The sequence below is a fragment of the Lactuca sativa genome, chromosome 4 (genome assembly GCF_002870075.4).
Source record: "Lactuca sativa cultivar Salinas chromosome 4, Lsat_Salinas_v11, whole genome shotgun sequence".
In the NCBI taxonomy this organism is placed as follows: domain Eukaryota; kingdom Viridiplantae; phylum Streptophyta; class Magnoliopsida; order Asterales; family Asteraceae; genus Lactuca; species Lactuca sativa.
The window spans coordinates 85,035,064-85,057,711 of record NC_056626.2 but is presented as its reverse complement, the minus strand read 5'-3'; the positions used below and the strand labels follow the sequence as shown (position 1 = coordinate 85,057,711).

The following is a 22,648-nucleotide window of genomic DNA, read 5'->3' as shown; positions in this document are numbered from 1 at the left end:
GACACATCAAGAGTTAATCATGCATAGATATAATTTCCTAACCAAAAATGCTAGTTGTGACATCATCCCCCCGTTAGAGGGAATTTCGTCCCGAAATTCTTTTGAAAGTCGATCATAAGAGCTAGAGAAAAGGTGAGGGTACTTTTACATCATTTGGTCTTTGCGTTCCCATGTGAATTCCGGTCCGCGCTTAACATTCCATCGAACCTTCACAATCGGAATACGACTTTGTTTTGTACGCTTCACTTCCTTGTCCATTATCTCCACCGACTCTTCGACGAATAGGAGATTCTCGTTTATAAATATCATTGAACTAAAAATGTTCTGAAAAGATAACAAACTTTAACTTTGTTTTAATATCAATTTTCAATTTGACCGAAAACAAACTATTTTCAGTCACAATGATATTTTAAAAATGAAAGATAAAATTTATTACATTTTTACGTTAGTTTTTAGTTTAATGGTATTTTTCAAGTTTCTAAATAACGTTAGGCGTGACTTTGAAGATAATGTCAAACTTCAAGTTTTTACGAGTAGTGACGATCCACATCGTTTGTATGGTATAACGTAAGGCGACAATTTTATATATAATTAATAATTATATATATATATATATATATATATATATATATATATATATATATATATATATATATATATGTTCTCCTATTATTTATTTTTTATACATGACTTAAGACGTATTTACAATGAAACTACAACAAATTGTTTAGAACGTTGTATTTTTACCATATCATATAGTTACATTTACCTTATACTTAAATAAAGTATTCATTTGTTTATATCTTTAAAAATAAAATAGTAATAAACAGTGAGTGATGTAATAATATATATGAAAACAACAAAGTAGGAGATTTGTTTTAACCGAAAACATTTGTTTTGGACAGACCCACCCAAAAAATCTGCCCCCTTTTCTATTTGTCACCCATTTCTTTTATACGAACCCTAACCCCACTTTCACTCTCTCCCTCTCGATCTCTCGACAGAAAACAAAGCAATTCTCTATCTCCAGTCATTCCTGTCGCCCTCAATTGCGACTTTCTCACCACTTCATCTTTTCCTCTCTCCTCTTTCTCTCTCTATCTCTACATCGATATATAAATTAGGGTTTTTGGCCCTTTAATTGGTTCTTTCAGATGAGTGCCTCGTCTGGCCCTGTTGCTTACAATAATAAAGACTCCGAAGAAGAATCCTCATCTGGTGGTACAAGTATTGCCGCCACTGCTACAGCTGATACTTCTGCTGTTCACGAGCCTCCGGAAGACGTTGTTGTTGCTGATTCCGGTGCCGGTGGTGGAGACGATAGTGATATGGATAAAGGAGGTGGAACTGCCGGGGATCCTATGGATGAGGATTCTGTGAATCCCGCAACCGTCTTTTGTATCAGGCTTAAGCAGCCAAGGTCTAATTTGCAGTATAAAATGAGTGTCCCTGAACTTTGTCGCAATTTTAGGTATTTCCCCTTGGTTTTTATTGAACTCAGATTTCTACATCTGAAGTTTAATTTTTCTTAATTGGTGCGTAATCTGCGTTATTTTCTTGGTAGTTTGATTCTGTAGCCTAAAAAACCAGCATTCGTAACATATCCCCATTCTTAACCCACTTTGTATGCGGATGAATTAGCAATAAACATTAACATTACGAAAGACATATAGTTTAGACGCCACATTTCTGTTCTGCAACATTTCCTGTTGTCAAGCATTTATATCTGAAACTAAGTGAAATCACCACTGTGATGAAGATGAAAATGCTTATTTGGATTTGAAAATTAACTGGTCGACTTTAAACAAACACATTAGGTGCTATTTCTTTTGATTGGATGACAGGAAGTACAATTTGTGCGGCCATTTAGGTGGATTTGTTTTATTACCTTTTTAGAATAGAAGGTTTAGTAAAGTGAGTTGTATCTTCCAACTGATTTGGTTGGTAGGCAGGCCTATCTTGATATTCTCTATCTAGGGGTGTTTTGGGATCGCTTATTCAAAACAACTTATGTTTTTTTTTTTATTTTTTATTATTTAAATATAAAAAGTGTTTATTAGCTTATGAGGTACCAAACACAGTTTAAGAAAAAACTGTTTGGATTAGCTTTTGTGATGCCAATACACAATAAGACACTCAAATTAGCGGCACCTAACCACAAAGAGATGATAAATTGATGAAACAACTTCTCCAAAAGTGCTTCTTTTAAGTCAATAAACAGAAGCTGTTACTAGCTTATTGGATGTAGCAAACCGCAATAAGCTAATAAGCAGTAAATCACCTTATAATTATTAGCAATCCTAAAGACCCCCTAATCTTGATGTAATCAAATGTATCCACTGTAGTTCTTGACCCTTCATTTGTGCAAACAATTTCTTACTGGTTATCGTTGTTTCCAAGTGTTTGATCACTTGGCATCCATATCAAATGGGAGGATGCTTGAGCTGGATCATATATACCTTCATCTACCAACCCGATCATCCATTCTAGATGTGTGGCTCATCTCAGATTTGATAGAACCATTTATCTTTGTATGGAAACATCTACATCTTAGCTTTTGTGGCATAAATGACTACTGTGTCTGGATTTCCTTTACTTCACTTGACTATTAGTAATATCTAATTCGGTTTAGTACTTTAACAGTGCTGTTGCTTGGTGCGGAAAGCTGAATGCCATAGCATGTGCATCAGAGACCTGTGCACGCATACCAAGGTAATGAAATATTATCTGTATTCCAACCATGTGACATTGGCAGACATACTTTGTGTATTGGTAAAGTTTCAAGCTTTATCATCTAGTTCAGTTTCAGGAGGCATATTAAGATGTATGCACACAATTTCATGTTAACCTTCCACAATTTGAAAAAAATTTCTTTGTGGTTAATACTTAATACATTTCATTTTAAGATTTATTCTCCTTCTTGTAGTTCTAATGCAAATCCACCATTTTGGATTCCAATACATATCGTGATCCCTGAACGACCTACCGAGTCAACTGTATTCAATGTCATAGCAGGTACTGTGTGTGAAATTCTTTTAGGTCATTTCATTTTCATGTTGGTTCTATTTATGGCTTTTTCAATAGCATTGGATAGCCAATCTATCACACACATCAAAAACAACTGCACTGATTTTCCTTGGCAATAACATGCATATAAGTTCTTTTTGCTGTTCCTTGTGGTATATCTTTATTCTAAGCCATGAATTTTTTTGATTGAATAACTATGCCAGATTCTCCACGTGATTCAGTTCAATTTATTGAATGGTCACCTTCATCTTGCCCTCGTGCCTTGCTAATTGCTAACTTTCATGGGAGGATAACTATCTGGACTCAGCCTTCCCATGTAAGCTTTGCCTGCTTTACTTCTAGTATCTGCTTTCACTGTTTGTAAGTTGGGTATTGTTGTATGCAAATAAGGCTATTAGTTTTAATGTTTGTTGTTCTTTACTGGAAAAAGTATTTGTAGAAAAGATTAACCATTCTTTCTGTTTGGGCTAAGTTATCTTGCCAGGTTTTTTTAGGTTGACACACTAACACTGGCATTGACACTGACACTGATACTGATACTGATACTGACATTGACATGTTTAATGATAATACAGGGATCAACTAGTTTGGTTAAAGATGCTAGTTGTTGGCAACGTGAACATGAGTGGAGACAGGATATTGCAGTCATAACAAAGTGGCTATCTGGGGTGTCTCCTGTATGATACTTATACCCTCTGGTTATCTATATTCAAACTATGAATCATCCTTGACATTTCTTTCTTTTTGTGAAAACTAGTATAGGTGGCTTTCCTCAAGATCTGGTAGCTCTACAAAGTCACCATTTGAAGAAAAATTTCTCTCACAACAACCTCAAGCTCCAGCTGGATGGCCAAATTTTCTGTGTGTATGTTCTGTTTTCTCATCTGGATCTATTCAGCTCCACTGGTCTGAATGGCCACTGAATCAAAGTGGCACATCTAAATGGTTTTGCACAAGCAAAGGCCTCTTGGGAGCTGGGCCTAGTGGGATTATGGCAGCTGATGCAATTGTGACAGACTCAGGAGCTTTACATGTGGCAGGAGTCCCAATTGTGAACCCTTCTACTGTTGTTGTTTGGGAGGTGACTCCTGGATTTGGGAATGGATTTCAAGCTACTCCAAAGACTAGCACCACCAATGGGATCCCTCCTTCACTTAATCCACCTTCTTGGGATGGTTTTGCTTCGTTAGCTTCTTATTTGTTTAGCTGGCAGGAATACTTTGATTCAGAAAGTAAACAAGGGAAGAAACTTACAGAACAAGATTATAGTGACATGGTTGCCCTTCATTGTTCTCCTGTTTCAAATTTTTCTGCATATGTGAGTCCTGAAGCTTCAGCTCAATTAGCAGCAACAACTACATGGGGTTCTGGAGTCACTGCAGTTGCTTTTGACCCTACCTGTGGTGGCTCTGTCATTGCTATTGTAATTGTTGAAGGTACTTAACCTTTCAATCTTCCAACCTTCTCCTTCTCCATTTACATTTACTTGTTAACTGTTGACATTGTTTATGTAGGCCAATACATGTCTCCTTATGACCCAGATGAAGGTCCTTCAATTACTGGATGGAGAGTTCAAAGATGGGAATCCTCATTAGAGCCTGTTGTCCTGCATCCGATATTCGGGAATCCTACATCCACTTTTGGTGGACAACCTCCTATGCAGACAGTGTGGGTCACAAAAGTGAATAAAAGCATTCCAGCTACTGATTACTTTAAAAACAATCCAACAGCTACACCAGGATCGACTTCCGAGGGTATAGGCATGTCAGAATCTGACATTGAGAAGGCAAAAAGGGTTGTTTTTGATCCTTTTGATTTGCCAAGTGATGTTAGAACCCTTGCTCGCATAGTCTATTCTGCTCATGGTGGTGAGGTTGCTGTTGCGTTTCTAAGAGGTGGGGTCCATATTTTTTCTGGTTCGAGTTTTACACCTGTTGATAACTATCAGATCAATGTTTTTTCTGCAATTGCTTCTCCTGCATTTTCTTCTACGAGTTGCTGTTCTGCTACTGTGTGGCATGATACAATTAAGGATTGTACTATGTTGAAGATAATTCGTGTTCTTCCCCCTGCTGTTCCAAGCAGCCAAGTGAAAGCAAACTCCTCAACATGGGAACGCGCAATTGCAGAAAGGTATTCTAATTTCATTTCTACAGAACTTGTGACAGAAATTGTGACATGGCATCTTCTTTTTCCTAAATACTTGGCCTTGCAGATTTTGGTGGAGTCTTATGGTTGGAGTTGATTGGTGGGATGCTGTTGGCTGTACACAAAGTGCTGCTGAGGATGGAATTGGTAATAATATGATAGCAACGTTTATATTGATCCAAAAAAACTTGCCTGCCTAAATTAGCTAGTGAAGGGCAGTTTTGTCATTTCAAGAACATGTGTTGACATTGTGGCTGTTATGTTGTTACCTAGTTTCACTGAACAATGTGATTGCGGTTCTGGATGCGGATTTTCATTCTCTTCCTTCCACTCAGCACCGGCAACAATATGGCCCTGTATGTTTCTTTAAGCTATCTCTCTCATTTTTTTGGTTATTTTTTTTTTCTGTTGGATTTAATTTTTTTTAAAATAAAATCGCAGGGATTAGACAGGATAAAATGCAGGCTATTAGAAGGCACAAATGCTCAAGAGGTGAGAGCAATGGTGCTGGATATGCAAGCAAGATTATTACTTGATATGTTAGGGAAAGGAATAGAATCGGCTCTGATTAATCCTTCAGCTCTAGTTGATAAGCCATGGCAGGCATCGGGTGAGACATTAAACAACATTGACCATGAAGCAATGGCTGTTGACCCTGCACTTGTATTAACCATCCAGGTTGGTTGTTATTACTGAACTGAACTGATGATTTTATTGATGATATTGTTACTTGTTTGCTAATCTTAAGGATGAAATATAATATGTAGGCATATGTTGATGCTGTTCTTGATCTGGCATCACATTTCATCACACGATTGAGGCGTTATGCGAGCTTCTGTCGTACACTGGCAAGTCATGCTGTAACTGCAGGGACAAGTGGCAACCGTAGCATGGTCATCAGTCCCACCACCCAAAGTACTGGCACTCCTGCTCCTGGAGCTACACAGGGTTAGTTTTTACTTTTTACTTTTTACTACACTTGTCTTTTATTGTTGGTTTGAAGTTACGGGTTACCTGCAAAAATTGGCAACCTACTTCAATTGATTTCTTTCTTCTTGCATGGCGCACCCTATCTATGTCTCTTCATATACAAAGCTATTTTCACTGGTATAAGTAGGCAGATTTTTGGGCTAAGAAATAGCAATGTACTTTCATGGAATTATTTATGTTCTCATTTATGTTGTTTTATTTTCCAGGTGCTCAAAATGGCAGTGCAAGTTCTACAGCAAGCACTCCAATCCAAGCATGGGTACAAGGAGCCATTGCTAAGATCAGCAACACATCTGATGGTGCTCCTAACAGCAACAGCAACAGCAACACCACTCCCAATCCCATAACCGGTCCACCTTCCTTTATGCCTATAAGTATAAACACCGGAACTTTCCCTGGGACGCCAGCTGTCAGGCTTATCGGGGACTGCCATTTCCTTCATAGACTCTGCCAACTTTTGCTATTTTGCTTTTTCTTCCGGCGAATACAGCTACCAAGATTTATAGGTGCTGCAGCTGCACAAAGAAACACAGATTCATCAGCAGCCGTTCATAAACCTCAGCCTGGAAAGGTTGAAGAAGTCAGTTCTGTTCCTACAAAAGCTACATCCGCTTTGGGCAGGACAGAAGAGTTGCCCGTTGCCATTGCCCGGGCTGGGCAGCAGGTTGGGTCTGGAGCAAAAGGCCCTGAAGAAGGTCCTGCGAATAGGTCAAGATATGGTTCGGGCAATGCTGGTCAAGGTTACACATTTGATGAGGTAAGACCATTACTTGATCTCTCTTCTTTTTGTCCTTTTCGAAAATCAACAAGTAGCAATGTAGTTTCATTTTTGTCCGCTTTGGGCAGGACACTAGACCTATAGTTTTGATATCTGATGTGGTGCATGCAGGTAAAGGTGCTGTTCTTGATACTAATGGATCTGTGTAAACGAACATCAGGTCTGGCACACCCACTGCCTGTTTCCCAGGTAGGCAGCGCCAACATCCAGGTCCGCCTCCATTACATAGACGGAAACTACACCGTCTTGCCAGAGGTCGTCGAAGCATCACTCGGCCCACATATGCAGGTAGGTTTTCTATTATATTTACATACATCTCATTCCATTCCTTTAACTCTTATTATTATTTTTTTTTAAAATCTTTTTCCCACTTGACAGAATATGCCTCGGCCTAGAGGTGCAGATGCTGCTGGGTTATTGCTGAGAGAATTAGAACTCCATCCTCCAGCTGAAGAGTGGCACAGACGAAACACATACGGTGGGACATGGTCCGATCCTGATGATTTTGGTGTTGTCGATGATTCCTCTTCACGAATGAGCATCACCACTTCCACTTCCTCCTCGGATTCATCAAATGAAACCACTGCCACTCATGTTCATGTTCATGAAGCCCAACGTATATGGCCAAGGAAACGAAGAATGTCTGAAAGAGATGCAGCTTTTGGGTTAAACACTTCCGTTGGTTTGGGTGCCTATCTTGGAATCATGGGCTCTCGAAGAGATGTAGTAACTGCTGTTTGGAAAACCGGTCTCGAAGGCGTTTGGTACAAGGTATGCTATATCATCTTTATTTTTACAAATTTAATGTTTTTAATTACATTATTTTATGCAGTGTATACGATGTTTGAGGCAAACTTCAGCTTTTAACTCGCAAGCTGGCAACACCAATACATCTACTCAAAGTGAGAGGGAGACATGGTGGATTAGCCGATGGGTTCATGGCTGTCCTATGTGTGGAGGGACATGGGTTCGTGTTGTATAGTCATATCACCACCTTATTATATCTATGCTCTTCTAGGTTAGCTTCTTGCTTTAACCCATAAATAATTTGACATTAAATATTAATTTATGTTATGATTATAGGTAGAAACTAGAAATGCTGTATGTAATAAACAAATCATTGCAAGTTTTCTTTACATTTAACCCTACGGAGAACCAAACAATATATCTGCTGACTGCTGCTGATCTCCCTCTTATTCAACCGTTGCAGATAGAATATATCTATTCAATTCGATAAGGTGGCGTAATCAGGATTCATTGTTTTTTTTCCCACGTGGTATGAAGCCATAGATAGCATATGAAACTAAAAATAGCTGTAAAATGTGAACTTAATTTTGAAATACTTGTAAAAATGAATATCATTTTGAGGTTAAGTCATATAATATTAATACCAACACGCTTTTTTGATTTGTGCTATTTACTAGTATTTAGGTAATGGTTTTAATTTACGTTTGTATCTGGTTATTTGTATTTTTAAAAAGTCAGTTAATAACATGTATGGAATAAATGAGAATAAATCAAAATCATATGATATTAACATTTAACATGAATGGATTTCATTCCTTCAACTCGTAGCAACAAGTTTTAATATAAATGGTCACATGACGACGCATCCGTATTGAAAAAGTTACGCCCGGGATAAGAAAAACACAATTAAGCTGTCTGTCACAACATCTGGAAAATAGCAGCTCTTAAAACTTTAGTACTAGACATACGTACACGTCATCCAAAACCAAAAGCAAGCAATCACATGTCATGTGACCATGTTAAAAGTGAAGCCTATCATTCTAACTTTCTAACAACCTTCAAATCCTTCCCATCTTTCTATATGTATATGTCACCATCAGACTTTCCTCGTTAAATAATATATGAAAATGGAGGTAAAATACACTATAACCTTATTTCTCTACTTTCTTTGATATACCTTATTTATTCTTTTCTCCTTATCTTTTGTATCCAATATCTTTGTTTGATTTTGAGCTTAGCTTGGACCTCCTCGCATCACCAGTGTGAGTCTTTATGTTTCTCAACCGTTGGGTCCTGACTTCTCCATGAAACCCAAGGTAAGATAATCTTCATATAGAACCCCTTAAAATTATATTTTTTAACCAATATATTGAATCGGTCTAATAAGTACAAAACTTTTTTCTCAACATAATATCCACCTCACCTCACCTTTTTTTTTTTTTTTTTTTTTTTTTGAAGAAGTTCATGTAAACATAAATGATCTATTAATGAGTTATAACAAATCATAGTACTTGATTTTACATTTTTTTTTTTCAATTTGTAGTGGTTTTAGTGCTAAAGAAATTAAAATAATGGCTGGTAAATGATCCCTTTTAGAACACATTCTTCATTCAATAATGAAAGTATGAAACTTAAAAACCTATTGGGGTAACCATGGCATTTGATATTTAGACGGTTGAGTTTATCGTGTTTGAGTGCATCACATAAATTTGAAGTCAATGAATAGTACAAGGATCCTCCAAAGGCAAAATTAGATTCCAAGAAGTAACTCAAACGGAAGGTACCCATCAAAGGAAATAAAAATTACAAGAAAACAAAAACACATAGACTTGACAAAATCTTGGTAATATTAGAAATATTATAAAAATATGGCATCTCAAATGTACTTGAATTCAATGAGCATGATTTTGACTTTTACTCGTTGACTTTAGAAAAGTCAAAACAGATTCAAGCCTCTTGGCTCCAAGCCCAATTTGCATGACTTCCAACCCTTGGCATGCTTTTGGTCTTTGCATAGATATCAACTTTGAAGGTGGCTCCACACATTGCACCCTCACTATCAACCCTTGAGATTGCTTTCATTTTGTTCTTTGGATGCTCAAAGCTCTTCAACTCTCCTCCAGTATGATACAAACAACCTACATTCCATTCATTTTAATCGGTAGTTAGAAATCACCATTTTCTCCTTTCTTTCCTCCCTCGAAAGAACACTAAAAAGTAAAAAACATCTATGTTGCGTTCTTACTTACAAATAAATGGTTGTGTTGATAAATTTTCAAATACTTCTACCATACAAATTATTGTAAAAGTATGTTTTCGGATTCTAAAAACTTTACTTTTGAAAAAATAAGAAAAACTGATGACCATATACACTTTGTAATAAGATTTTAATTGTGGATTTAATCAATATACAACCCATGAATGCACCTAAGGAAAAGACAGAATTATCCCTATGATACATACCTGTTGGGAAGGGAGCAAAAGACTTGGAGCAGCTAGACTTTATAACCTCCAAATTATCAGAAACTACAACAGAGCCATCAGAAGCTAACCCCCAGAAGAGCATCACTCTTCCATCATTACCCTGTTCAAAATTCACATACAAGGTGAAAAAGACCATCCACACTTGCATATATTTTTTTTATCTTCTTTTCAAAGAAACTTACAAGTGAAATAAAGACGGTTTTAGCCTTGAAGTCAAACACCACAAAACCAAAACTGCCTTCAAGGTCCTTAAGGACCGAATGTGCCGGGTATGGCCCACGGTCACGAAGGGTCTTGTAGGCCTGGATCACAAACATGGCCTCGTTTGCAGTCTTGTTCAGCCCATATTGCTTGTTAAGGGCATTCAAATTGTTTAAGCTCCCCAAAAACACACAGTAGATGTCATCCACGCTACAAAACAACCTACAAAACAAACATCTCACAATAGTTTAAACATACACGAAGTGTTAGAAAAAGAAAGAAATAATTTTTTTTTTCTGTTTTGTGTAAAAGGGTAAAGATGTATTTGATTGGAACAAAATGTGAACCATGGATTTTGTTCACCGTTACAGCTAAGCAAAACCAAATTTTACATAAAAAAAAGAATGTATTAAACAGGATCTCTCAAAAACCCTCTCTCTCTCTCTCTATTATATATATATATATATATATATATATATATATATATATATATATATATATATATATATATATATATATATATATATATATATATATATATATATATATATATATATATATAAAATGTATGTATTTATGCATGCATGTTACCTTTGGGTGGCCATAAGGGAATGGGAAGAATGAGCAAAGGCCAAGGAAGCATCTTCACCAAAAGAAATGGTGGAAGCACTGTTAGGATGAGAAGACTGGAAGGCTTTCAGCGGGGGTTGATCGGCCTTTGTTGGTGATGAGGCTGGGCTCTTTAGCTCTTTTGGTGGGCTCACCAATCCATTCTTGAATACTCCCAACATCTTTCTCTTTCTTTCTTTCTTTCTTTGATTGTCAATTCTCAACCAATTCAAATCAATAGAATGTGAGTTTAATAAGCAAACACCACACACGAAAATAGGAACATTGGACGGTCTCAAGATGTTTGTTTGTGTTTTTGGTTATTTATGGATACAATATTTGATGGAGAGGGATATATATATATATATATATATATATATATATATATATATATATATATATATATATATATATATATATATATATATATATATATATATATATATATATATATATATATATATATATATATATATATATATAAAACCATTATTAACAAGTTACCAATGAACCGATCGTGATCGTCGGAAATCAAAACGATCAACGGTGAATGAAATAGTTGTAGACTTGTACATTGGACGCAGTTATACCAAAAAACCTACTTCATTTTTTCATTTAATTATTTTTAGGCAAAATTTTTTATTGAAAAAAAACAAATATACGGTTCATATTTTTTTGCCATTTTTCGTTAGGATCAATATTGATATATAAAAACGAACTTTTTTTAAACAAAAATTCACTTCGTTTCTTTGTTTTAAACGTCAAAGTTTATTTTTAATCAAAAAATTTAATAAATATATCAAAATTTATATATATATATTTTTTGTACATTTTGAATATATATTCATATTGATGTAAAAAAATAATTTTTTTCTTCAAAATTTTAGCTCAAATTTTCATGTGAATCTACTAATCTGTATCGATTTTTTCTAAAAAATTCACATGTCAATAATTATTTATCTAAAAAATTAACATATGTATCGAATCTTTCTATAAAATTCAGATGTAAATTTGACTAATTTCACCAATGATTAGTAGTAAATTTATTTGTGTACGATCAAAATGATAAAATCGTCAAAACAAATCAAGTCAACTTTTATAGATTTACATTTAATTTAGTTAGAATCACATGTGAATGTGAAATTTTTGTTCAAATTCATATGTAAATTTGATACGTCGATTTTAACGAGCGTTCACATAGATATCTTTAATTGATATCTATAATCAAAGTTTGAATGTTGACTAAGAAATCCATATATTTTACCTAGTTTTGTACACAATGGCCATGTGAATTTTATAGATTTCAACATTTTGATCAAACACAAATAAACTTATTGATAATTATAAGTGAATTATTTAAATTCACATATAAATGATCAAGAATTATTGGAAAAATCAGGTACAATAATCATGCACATGTGAATTTTTTATAAAAAAATCGATACAATCAAAAGATCACATGAAAATCCAAACATAAATTTTGATTTTTTTTTTTGTTTATTTATATATTGATACAAATTTTTATTTAAAAGTACCAAAAAATATGAATTTTGATATATTTATCAATAAAAAAATAAGTCTAACTTTAAAAAAAATAAAAGAAAGGATGAATCGAAGTAGTAGTTTTTTTTATTTTTTTTTATTTTATTTTTAAATTTTATTTTTTGTATATCGATATGAGTTTCTTTTTAAAAGAACGAAAAAGCATGAATAATAGTATTTTTAGTTTTTTTTTCGAAAAAAACTTAGCCTAAACAAATTAAGTAAAAAAAAGAAGTGACTTGTTTAGTATAATCTAATACCTGTGCGTCTAATGTACATTCCTTTGGCCGTCATCACTTTATATTCCGACACTTAAGAGGAGGTGATTGTTTGTGGCCAATATAATGACTAAATTCAGTGAAGGAATAAAAGTAAATGACAAACAATTTTTTACAATGGTTTAATTTAACATCAAAATCTAGTTATTGGGGAAACAAAAACTAACTTAGGAATCAGATTGACGCGCGCACACACAAAAAAAAAAAAAAACCTTGACTGCACCTACAATTTCTGATATAGAATATCGACTATTCTTATAACTTATTCCTCTGCGCATAATATAATTATGTTATGAAATATTAATAAAGATCTAAGGGTCTAGTTGAAAAATACTTAAAGAAAACATTTATAGAACTTTCTAAAAAAAAGTTCAAAATTTATGTTTGCGGAAAAATCAATTTAGTCCAAATATAGTGAACTTAATCAAGTTTGAAAACTAACGAGGTGGTCAGTAAACCTATCAAAACAAAGTTCAAGTTCCTATGACATTTTTTTTTCTCTAAATGTTTTTATAAGTTGTATTTTGACTAACATGACAACATGCTACCATTAGTACAATATCTTTTTTAGTTTCTTATTTTGTACCTTTTTAATATTTTTGTGTGGCGTTTGAGAATCGTCAAACAAAATTTTAGAAATGGTTTGTATAAGTAAAAAAAACTTGTATCTTAGTTGTTTTGTATCTTTTTAATTGAGTGGGTTCAAAAAGATAAGATTTCCGTGTGTTGTGGGTTGGGAAAGATGAAGAAAAATAAAAGAGAAAAAGTGATGTGACAGTGGGTTCGGTGGGTTTGGAGGGAAGGACTCCCTCCTCCCTAAGAAAGAAACTAGATGGTTAAGATATTAGGAACGAAAAATTCAAAATGTGTATCAAGTTCGACATACTGGATTCTATATATAAAGAATTGAAAATTATGGTACTATTATTAAAAAGTTACAAGAATTTGGGTATCCATAGTTACTGTAACACGGGAGTAAGATTGATTGTCATATTTCATATATTTGCTTGTGACTTTGTATCATCTGGCTATTGAAATCATGACTTTGTTTGCATTTTTTTTTTGCTTATACATGTATTTTTGCAAAGAAAAAAACACACGACCGGTCTAAGGATTCCTCCAATAAACATGATTTTAGGGGCGGAGCTGATATGGTTCTTGAAGGGTCTCTTACTACTACTCGCTTTCATCTTCTAAGGGTAAAAAAATTTCTACCATAACACGAGTACTTAATATTAATATATGTTATTTTTAATGCATAACTTTTATTTGCAATGCTAACTAATGTATTATGTCAAGTTTCAGGTTTAAACCTAGTGTCGTTTTTTGTAAAGAAAATGCTAATAAAAATGAAAATTTTATCTTTACTATCAAAATAATCATATCAACCATCAAAACAAACACCTAATAAACATACTAATATGTTATTTTTTATGCATAATTTTTATTTGCAATGCTAATTATGGATAATATATTGAGTAAATCACACGAATGGTCCCTATGGTTTGGGGTAATTTGCGTGTTTGGTCCCTAATGTATTTTTTTAACTCGGAAGGTCATTGCTGTTTGTTTTTGTTACACGTTTGGTCCCTATTGTTTCTTTTTGTTACACATTTTGTCCCTGTATTACCTAAAAAACTATTATTTAAAGAGGGAAAAATGCTGGGGTGGGTAAGGTAAGTTGTGCGGGGTGGGGTTGGGGTGTGTTTTATTAAATAAATTAAAAAATTAAGGACAAAATAGTCTTTTTAAATAAGACAGGGACCAAACGCGTAACAAAAACAAACAGTAGGGACCGTCCGAGTTAAAAAAAATAAGTTAGGGACCAAACACGTAAGTTACCCTAAACCATAGGGACCATTCGTGTAATTTACTCTAATATATTATGTCAAGTTTCGAGTTTAAACCTAATGACACTGATTTTGGTAAAAGAAATACTAATAAAAATGAGAAATTTATTTATACTATCAACATGATCAAGTCAACCACCAAAACAAGTACCTAATAAAACATGTTAATATATTATTTTTTACGCATAAGTTTTATTTGCAATGCTAACTACGGATACAATATTATGTCAAGTTTCGGGTTTAAACCTGATGGTACCGGTTTTGGTAAAAAAAATACTAATAAAAAGGAGAAATTTATTTATACTATCAACATGTCAACCACCAAAATACATACCTAATAAAATATACTAATATATTATTTTTCACGCATAACTTTTATTTGTAATGCTAACTATGGATAATATATTAAGTTCTGGGTTTAAACTTGATGGTACTGGTTTTGGTAAAAAAAAGTACTAATAAAAATGAGAAACTCATATTAACTGTCAACATGACCATGTCAACCACACCGGGTGGACTATAGCACCATATGATGATATACCACACCGGGTGGATCTATCTTGTGCTAAGATTGGGGTCCTCACATCAAGGAGAGTCAGAATAAACGATGACGTACATGTTGCCATTGAAGGAAGGGTATTTAAGGTGGGAGTTATTGAATTTGATGAAGACTGGTTTTTGTTCCAGTTCGACCCGTCGAAAGATTATTAGGAGTCACATGATAGGGATGATTAAGACGAAAGTGAGGATGAAAATGATGATGGAGATGACGACGAGGAAGGGATTTCAGACACATAAATGGAGGAAGATTCAAATGATAAGGAAGAAAAGGAGATATCGCCAGAATCACAATGGGATGGGGCGAGGGTAGAAACGGGAGATAGAGAGAGCTCTCCGATAAAAACTTTCGGTTAATGGAGAGAGGAGGACGCATTGACGGCAAGAGTGTTGTAACGCCCTGTTTCTTAGGTATTGATTTAATGTGTGAGTTTCTTGATTTCAAGGGCTACTCGACGAGTTGATTTCCCTACTCGTCGAGTAGCAACGGGTTGGTCCACGTATTTTAATGACCTACTTGCCGAGTCCAAGAAGGGACTCGACGAGTAGGAGCTGGCATATGAAACCCTAAATCTCGGGGTTTTGCACCCTATTTAAAGGATCATTGGCCTCCCCCAACCTCCCCTTTACTGTTTCTTGTCCTTCTCAAACCCTAATCGAGTGTGTGTTCCATTTGGGTATTTTGGGCTTGGAAGAAGATTTTGTGGAGAAAGGAGCTTGGAGAGCAAGTATTCAGAAGCAAGGAGCTTGTGGGATCTGAAATCTACCTTATTGGGCATCTTCTGGAAGGTATAAATCGTTACCCTGACCTCATTTCATTCTAGATCCCCTCTTTGGACAAATCCTAGGGTTTTCATGGTATGACTGGAAGCTATTCTTGTGTGCAAGCTAAGATCTAAAGTTGTAACTTCAGAACTGAGCTCCCTTGGGCTTCTTAGTCCATAAAGTTTCCAGCTTGTGCAAGGATGAGAATCTCCCAAGGTGTAAAGCTCCATTGGAAGCTTAGATTGGTCATTTAGGGCCTTTAGAGCCTTGCATGTGCGTAAAGTTTGCAACTTTACGTGATAAACATGCCTTAGAAGCTTGGATATGTAATCTGGAACCTTGCCATGGCTTAAAAAGCGTCTGCATGGATAAAGGTCTGCAAGGACTCGGTGAGTTGGATGAACAACTCGACGAACCCATTGAAGATGGTCATGAACTCGACGAGTTGATGAACAACTCGACGAGCCCGTTGAAGATGGTCATGAACTCGACGAGTTGATGAACAACTCGGCGAGTCCGTTGAAGATTGCCTTGAACTCGGCGAGTTGGCTAGGGTTTCTCCCTATCCCTGGACACGTATGAACTCGGCGAGTTAAAGGGGAACTCGACGAGCCAATCAAGGATTTCACGACTTCTTGAGTTCAGGAAGGACTCGACGAGTCGAGTCAACATGGACTGTTGAATTTGACTGTGGACTTTGACTTGGACCAAGGGTTGACCGGTTGACTTCTAAGGGTATTCTGGTAATTTGGAGATTTATGGAAAAGGGTTTCATGGTAACTATAGGTGGTGGAGTTCGTGTTGGTGACCCGGGAGTTGAGCTTTCTAGTTTTAGACGTCAGTTGCAAGGTGAGTTATCCTCACTATATCAACAGGGTCTAAGGCACCAAGGCCGGCCCTTAGGGATTTGTATTTGGATTATTACATAATATGTGCATTGTTTCGCATCTTGTTAGTTAGGATGGTGATATGTGTATGCTTAGTGATCGGGTTCGGTCGATATCCTAGTTACAGGATTATGCTATGATATGATATGGGTAGGTTGGTGTCCTGTTTTAGGACGTTGCTATGCTATTTGATATGTTAGATCGGTTTGTCTGTTATTACGATAGCCTATGAATGTATATGCACATGTTGTTTGATTTGGGTGTTGGGTTGAGGCGGTCTTGCTTTGTGCTGAAGGCTAACATACCCAGGGCGGTCCGGATAGACTACAAAACCCAAGAGGGTATGATAGTCAGACCGAAGGCCCGACGAGCGGTCTGGATAGGCTGAAGGCCCCGCGAGGCGGTCCAGACGTGCTGAAGGCTCGGAGAGCGGTCCAGATAGACTGAAGGCCTGCGAGGTGGTCCAGTCAGGCGGAAGTCTCATTATGCTTGTTGTTTCGTTATAAGTTTATATGACATGGTTATGTGGTTGGTATTTTAGGGGATAGATCACTAAGCTTTCAGGCTTACAGTTTCAGTTGTTGTTTCAGGTACCTCTGGTGATCACGGGAAGGCGAAGGCATGATCGTACCGCTCCTCTCGTTGTTATGACTTTTATGATTTGATACTGGGATAATCTGATAACTGTATTTTGAAAACCAACTATGTAATGACTTATCGGATTAAAATGTTTTTAAAAGTTTAAATTTGTTTGAAATGTTTGGGTGTTACAAGTGCAAAGCTCACCGGGGGAACAGACACATGAGGTGGAACCCCCGATGCCAGAATGCGAAACGTTTCCTAGAAATCTGGAACCAATAAGTGATAACGGTAATAACATTCCACCGATTCTAGAACTACATGGCGATGGACCCCACACCAACATTGGCACGTGTGCAAATGTATCTCCAATCTCAAACCCTAATGGGATATATATATATATATATATATATATATATATATATATATATATATATATATATATATATATATATATATATATATATAACGGGCTACTCCCATGAGAATGTTTTGGGCCTTTCCCATCCCCCATCACATCAGATATTTACCTGGGCCAATCCTATGAAATAGGCAATTCACTTGGAAAAATAAGAAGATTAGAAAGGGATGAGTATAGAAAACCCCCTTAATTCATAAACCGGATGATAGATCTCTTTGAAAAGGAGACAAGACCCACCTTCCTGCCTCTTCAAACGATAGTGATTGGGGATGACGATGATGTTTCAATCTATGTTAATAGAGTATTATCTAAACAACGTTAGAATCATATTGCAAGTGGTGAAAGCTCCTCCACCTCGCTGGTAATTATAAAAATTAATGCAATTGGAAATGAATTGGGTTTCGAAATTAACCCAAATGACCCGATTCTACACGAAGTGATGGGCGAAAGCGGAGAGATCACAGTCCCTTGATTATTTGCATAAGTCTCAATGTGTGAGGAATAGGAGAGGAACACAAGGTCAGGTGGGTGAAGAGGCTTAAGACTCAGAACAAAGCTTCCTTTGTGGGAATACATGAGACACAACTAGTAGATGTAAATGTAACGCCCGTAGATTAGGGCTAGTCAATTTAGAGACGATAAGCATCAAAAATGACTTTTTGATGGAATATTATTTAGAAGGATTAATCTTAACTAAGTTATAGTATATGTTACGAGGTTTCCGAATATATAGAGAACGTCGAAATCCGAGTTATAACGAAGAAGTTATGACCTGTCGAAGTTTCGCGATAGAACCGACACGACACAACGTGACGTAAATAGTGAATTTACGTTAGAGCGATATTTATCCAAAACCATCTAAATGAGAATTGAAGATCTCATCGATAATAGTCCAACAATAAAAAGACAGACGAAAACGGAGTTCAGATGAAGGAGTTATGAGTTTATAACGGAGTGTTCCTGTCCGGCCTACTAATAATAATATATAAGTAATATAATTATAATATATTAAAAATAAAGTCAGAATTAGCCAATGGAGTCTAAACAAGAGTTGTAGAGCATAATCTCACCTTCGCGTCGATATAAAGAACGTCGAAAACGCAGTTCGTATGCGAAAGTTATGAATTTCTGAAGTTCGGGGCGCGAAACCCCAAAACTGTCAGAGACCACGATGTGGCAAGTCTCCTGACACCTCCGGGAGACCTCCAGATGCAACTTGCGATGACGTATGCAGTGACGACCAAGCCCACAACATGGAAAAAGGGTGCCACGACGTGGCAAGGGCCAAATTTGCCCTATAAATAGATTTGAAGGGCCAGCCAACTATGGTTGCTCCATCCCTTCTCTCCCACTCCCGATACACCCTCTAAGCCCTATTTTACCCTCCCCCCCCCCCCCCCCCCGAAGCCCCGGTATCAACCCCGAGACCCGAAGCAAGTTCCGAAACCCGAAGATCCCGAGAAGAAAAAAGTTTCCGAGCCGAAGCTCTGCCCGCGAGAAACCCGATGTGTGAAGTGATCCCGGTTTCACCGAAGAATATCTACTTGAAGAGTCGTACTGCTGTCCGATCATCTTCTGATCAAGTGAGTGTATAGTCCCTTTCATAAACACGATTATAATACAAGTATTGTTTGAATGTATTAAGTATATGTTTGGTGTGAGTGTATAGTCACTTTCATCTTACACATAGATATGAATTATTTTATAAAATACGTGCTATGTGTATATATATTGTTGTTTATATGTGAGTGTGTGGTTACTTTCTTCTAATGCGTAATTATGAAGTATTTTATACGAAATACATGCTATGTGTATAATATAAAGTTGTTTATATGTGTGAGTGTATAGTCCCTTTCATAAACACGATTATAATACAAGTATTGTTTGAATGTATTAAGTATATGTTTGGTGTGAGTGTATAGTCACTTTCATCTTACACATAGATATGAAGTATTTTATAAAATACGTGCTATGTGTATATATATTGTTGTTTATATGTGAGTGTGTGGTTACTTTCTTCTAACGCATAATTATGAAGTATTTTATACGAAATACATGCTATGTGTATAATATAAAGTTGTTTATATGTGTGAGAGTATAGTCCCTTTCATAAACATGATTATAATACAAGTATTGTTTGAATGTATTAAGTATATGTTTTGGGTGAGTGTGTGGTCACTTTCTTCTAACACATAAATATTAAGTATTTGTTATGAAATACGTGCTATGAGTTTATATATTGTTTTTTTTATTTGAGATGGGTATGGAATGGATGAACTATATAGGTTTTAATGAGTTAAACTGTATATATATTTTGTATCTATGAATATGTTGGGTAGGACATGAGTAGATGAGATCCTTGAGTATGGATCAGATCAAGAGGTTAGTTTTAGATCTGTGAGTATGGATTAGATCAAGAGATTGGATTTAGATCCGAGAATATGGAATAGGAAAAGAGATAAACTTGTTATTAATCCGGGAGTATGGATTAAGACATAGTAAATTGTCCCTAGTCCGGGAGTATGGATTGGGCACAGTTGAGATCCGGGAGTATGGATCAGAACAGGATTTAGGTATAGTAAATTGTCCCTAGTCCGGGAGTATGGATTGGGCACAATTTTAGATCCAGGAGTATGGATCAGACCAATAGGTAAACTTGTTATTAATCCGGGAGTATGGATTAAGACATAGTTAATTGACCCTAGTCCGGGAGTATGGATTGGGCATAGTTTTAGATCCGGGAGTATGGATCAGACCAAGAGATTAGTTAAGATCCGGGAGTATGGATTAGACCAAGAGGTTAGTTTTATGTCCGAGAGTATGGATCTGGTGGAGAGATTAGTTTAGATCCGTGAGTAGGGATCAGATAAAGAGGAAAAGTTTAGATACGAAAGTTTAGATTGTGGCGTTGTGAGGATCGATGGGGTGGGATAAGAGTTGCTTTTATATGGTGAAATTATATAATTTTGGATGTTCTATATATATATATATATATATATATATATATATATATTTATATGATATAACATTGTGGGATGAAAACCCTATATGCTCACCAGGCTCCCAAGCCTGACCCACTCAGTTTTCTTTGTATCACAAGTATCAATGCGAAGACATATTTCACTGAGAGATTAAAAAAGATGTAAATCATTAGTGTAAATAAATGTAAGTTGTATTTATGCTTATGTGTCTGTATCGGAACATGACATCCCGAGGTTTTATTATTAAATGAAAATACATTCTCTTTGAGAAATGTTTTGATAAGTTATTATCATATCTTGTTTTGGGAACAAATTCCGCAACCGTTTTCTTTAAACGATTACTCTGATTTATAAAACAAAACATAAACAAATCGGTCTTTTCTGGCCGTGAAATTGGGGATGTCACAGTAAATGACATATATGTTGCGGAATGTTGGGACTCAATAGAGTTTGGCTTTTCGGCAGTGCAATCTCATGGAAGATCTGGGGGTTTATTAAGAATATGAGATAGTAGCATAGTCAATGTATCAGAGATCATTATAAAGAGACAACTCCTGGTAACAATTAGGAGATGGAAATGTATTCAAGGAGATATTATATTTGCAAATGTATATGGGCCACAAGCTCCCCCAAAGAAGAAGAAATTATGGGAGGAGATACTACAAATAAAAAAAGAAAGATAAGGAACATGGGTGGTTTTTTATTGATTTCAACACTGTCAGGAGGGTTGATGAACGATACAATTCCCAATGTCACCCGTTCTATGACTTTCACTTCAATAGATTCATTAGAGAAGTAGGTCTAAACGAACTCCGAATGGGCGGGCAACATTTCACTTATTTTTGCCAAACTGATATCAAACCCCACAAGCTCGATCGTTTCTTGGTATGTAATAACTTCTTAAATGCCTTCCCCTCCACTTCTATCACTGCACTCCCATATGAAATATCTTATCATTGCCCGGTAACGTTAAAAACCACCTCACATGAGTTTGGAAAACCCCCATTCTGATTATTCAATTCATGGATGAGTAAAGAAGGCTTCAATAGTATAGTCACCAATATCTGATGTAACTTTAAGGGGTTTGGCAACCCTGATAACTAACTGGCGCCCAAGCCAAAATTCTTGAAGAATGAACAAAAAAATGGCGGGCTGAAGACTATCCTAGAGAGGTGGCAAAATTAAGAAGCATTAAGCAAAAGGTGCATGATATTGGTTTTCTAGTAGAACAACGACCTCCGAGTGAATAAGAGATTATTGAAAGGCGAGATGGATTCCAAAAAATAATTGAAACGGAGAAATTGGTGACCTTAGACTTGAAACAAAAATCCAGAATTAAGTAGGAAATGGATGGGGACACAACCTTCTTTCATGGATATATGGATAAAAGAACATCGTAAGAATATGATAATGGGGTTACAAGTAGATGACTCATGGGTTATAGAGGCAATGACAAAAAAATGTCTTTAACTTCTACTAAAAGAAGTTCCCGAAGAAGTGTTCATCCAGACTAAAACTTATCAACAATAAATTCACCACACTCGACTTGAATGCCAAACTCATGGGTTATAGACGCAGAGACAATAAAAAAAAATAAGTCTTTAACTTCTACTAAAAGAAGTTCCTGAAGAAGTGGTCACCCAGACCAAAACTTATCAGCAATAAACTCACCACACTCAACTTGAATGCCAAATCACAACTTGAGATCCCCTTCACCAATAAGGAGATTAAGTGTGCCATATGGGCATGTGGGAATGAAAAGGCACCCGGACCGGATGGGTTCACGTTCCGGTTCATAATAAA

At 35.9% G+C, this 22,648-nt stretch overlaps 2 protein-coding genes across 3 annotated transcripts; one reads left to right on the top strand and one right to left on the bottom strand.

The window, feature by feature from the left end:
- Positions 1 to 968: 968 nt before the first annotated feature.
- On the top strand, positions 969 to 8,352 carry LOC111917217 (mediator of RNA polymerase II transcription subunit 16). Of its 2 annotated transcripts, XM_023912888.2 has the most exons (16): positions 969 to 1,471; positions 2,644 to 2,712; positions 2,927 to 3,015; positions 3,231 to 3,343; positions 3,603 to 3,704; positions 3,785 to 4,463; positions 4,542 to 5,160; positions 5,243 to 5,322; positions 5,449 to 5,531; positions 5,617 to 5,853; positions 5,943 to 6,123; positions 6,372 to 6,922; positions 7,055 to 7,231; positions 7,322 to 7,714; positions 7,776 to 7,961; positions 8,154 to 8,352. In XM_023912888.2, exons 1-15 carry the CDS (start codon positions 1,155 to 1,157, stop codon positions 7,923 to 7,925), a joined length of 3,840 nt encoding a protein of 1,279 aa, XP_023768656.1. In that variant the 5' UTR covers positions 969 to 1,154; the 3' UTR covers positions 7,926 to 7,961; positions 8,154 to 8,352. The 2 variants fall into 2 exon arrangements, with proteins under 2 accessions (XP_023768656.1, XP_042757012.1); XM_042901078.2 differs by lacking the exon at positions 8,154 to 8,352 and having other exon boundaries at positions 7,776 to 8,108.
- A 1,064-nt stretch (positions 8,353 to 9,416) lies between these two features.
- LOC111917414 (stem-specific protein TSJT1) lies at positions 9,417 to 11,283 on the bottom strand. Its single transcript, XM_023913103.3, has 4 exons — positions 10,967 to 11,283; positions 10,357 to 10,597; positions 10,154 to 10,274; positions 9,417 to 9,828 (listed from the first exon to the last, which is right to left on the bottom strand). The coding sequence occupies exons 1-4, from the start codon at positions 11,164 to 11,166 to the stop codon at positions 9,638 to 9,640; spliced, it is 753 nt and encodes a 250-aa protein (XP_023768871.1). The 5' UTR covers positions 11,167 to 11,283; the 3' UTR covers positions 9,417 to 9,637.
- Between the last annotated feature and the right edge of the window lie 11,365 nt (positions 11,284 to 22,648).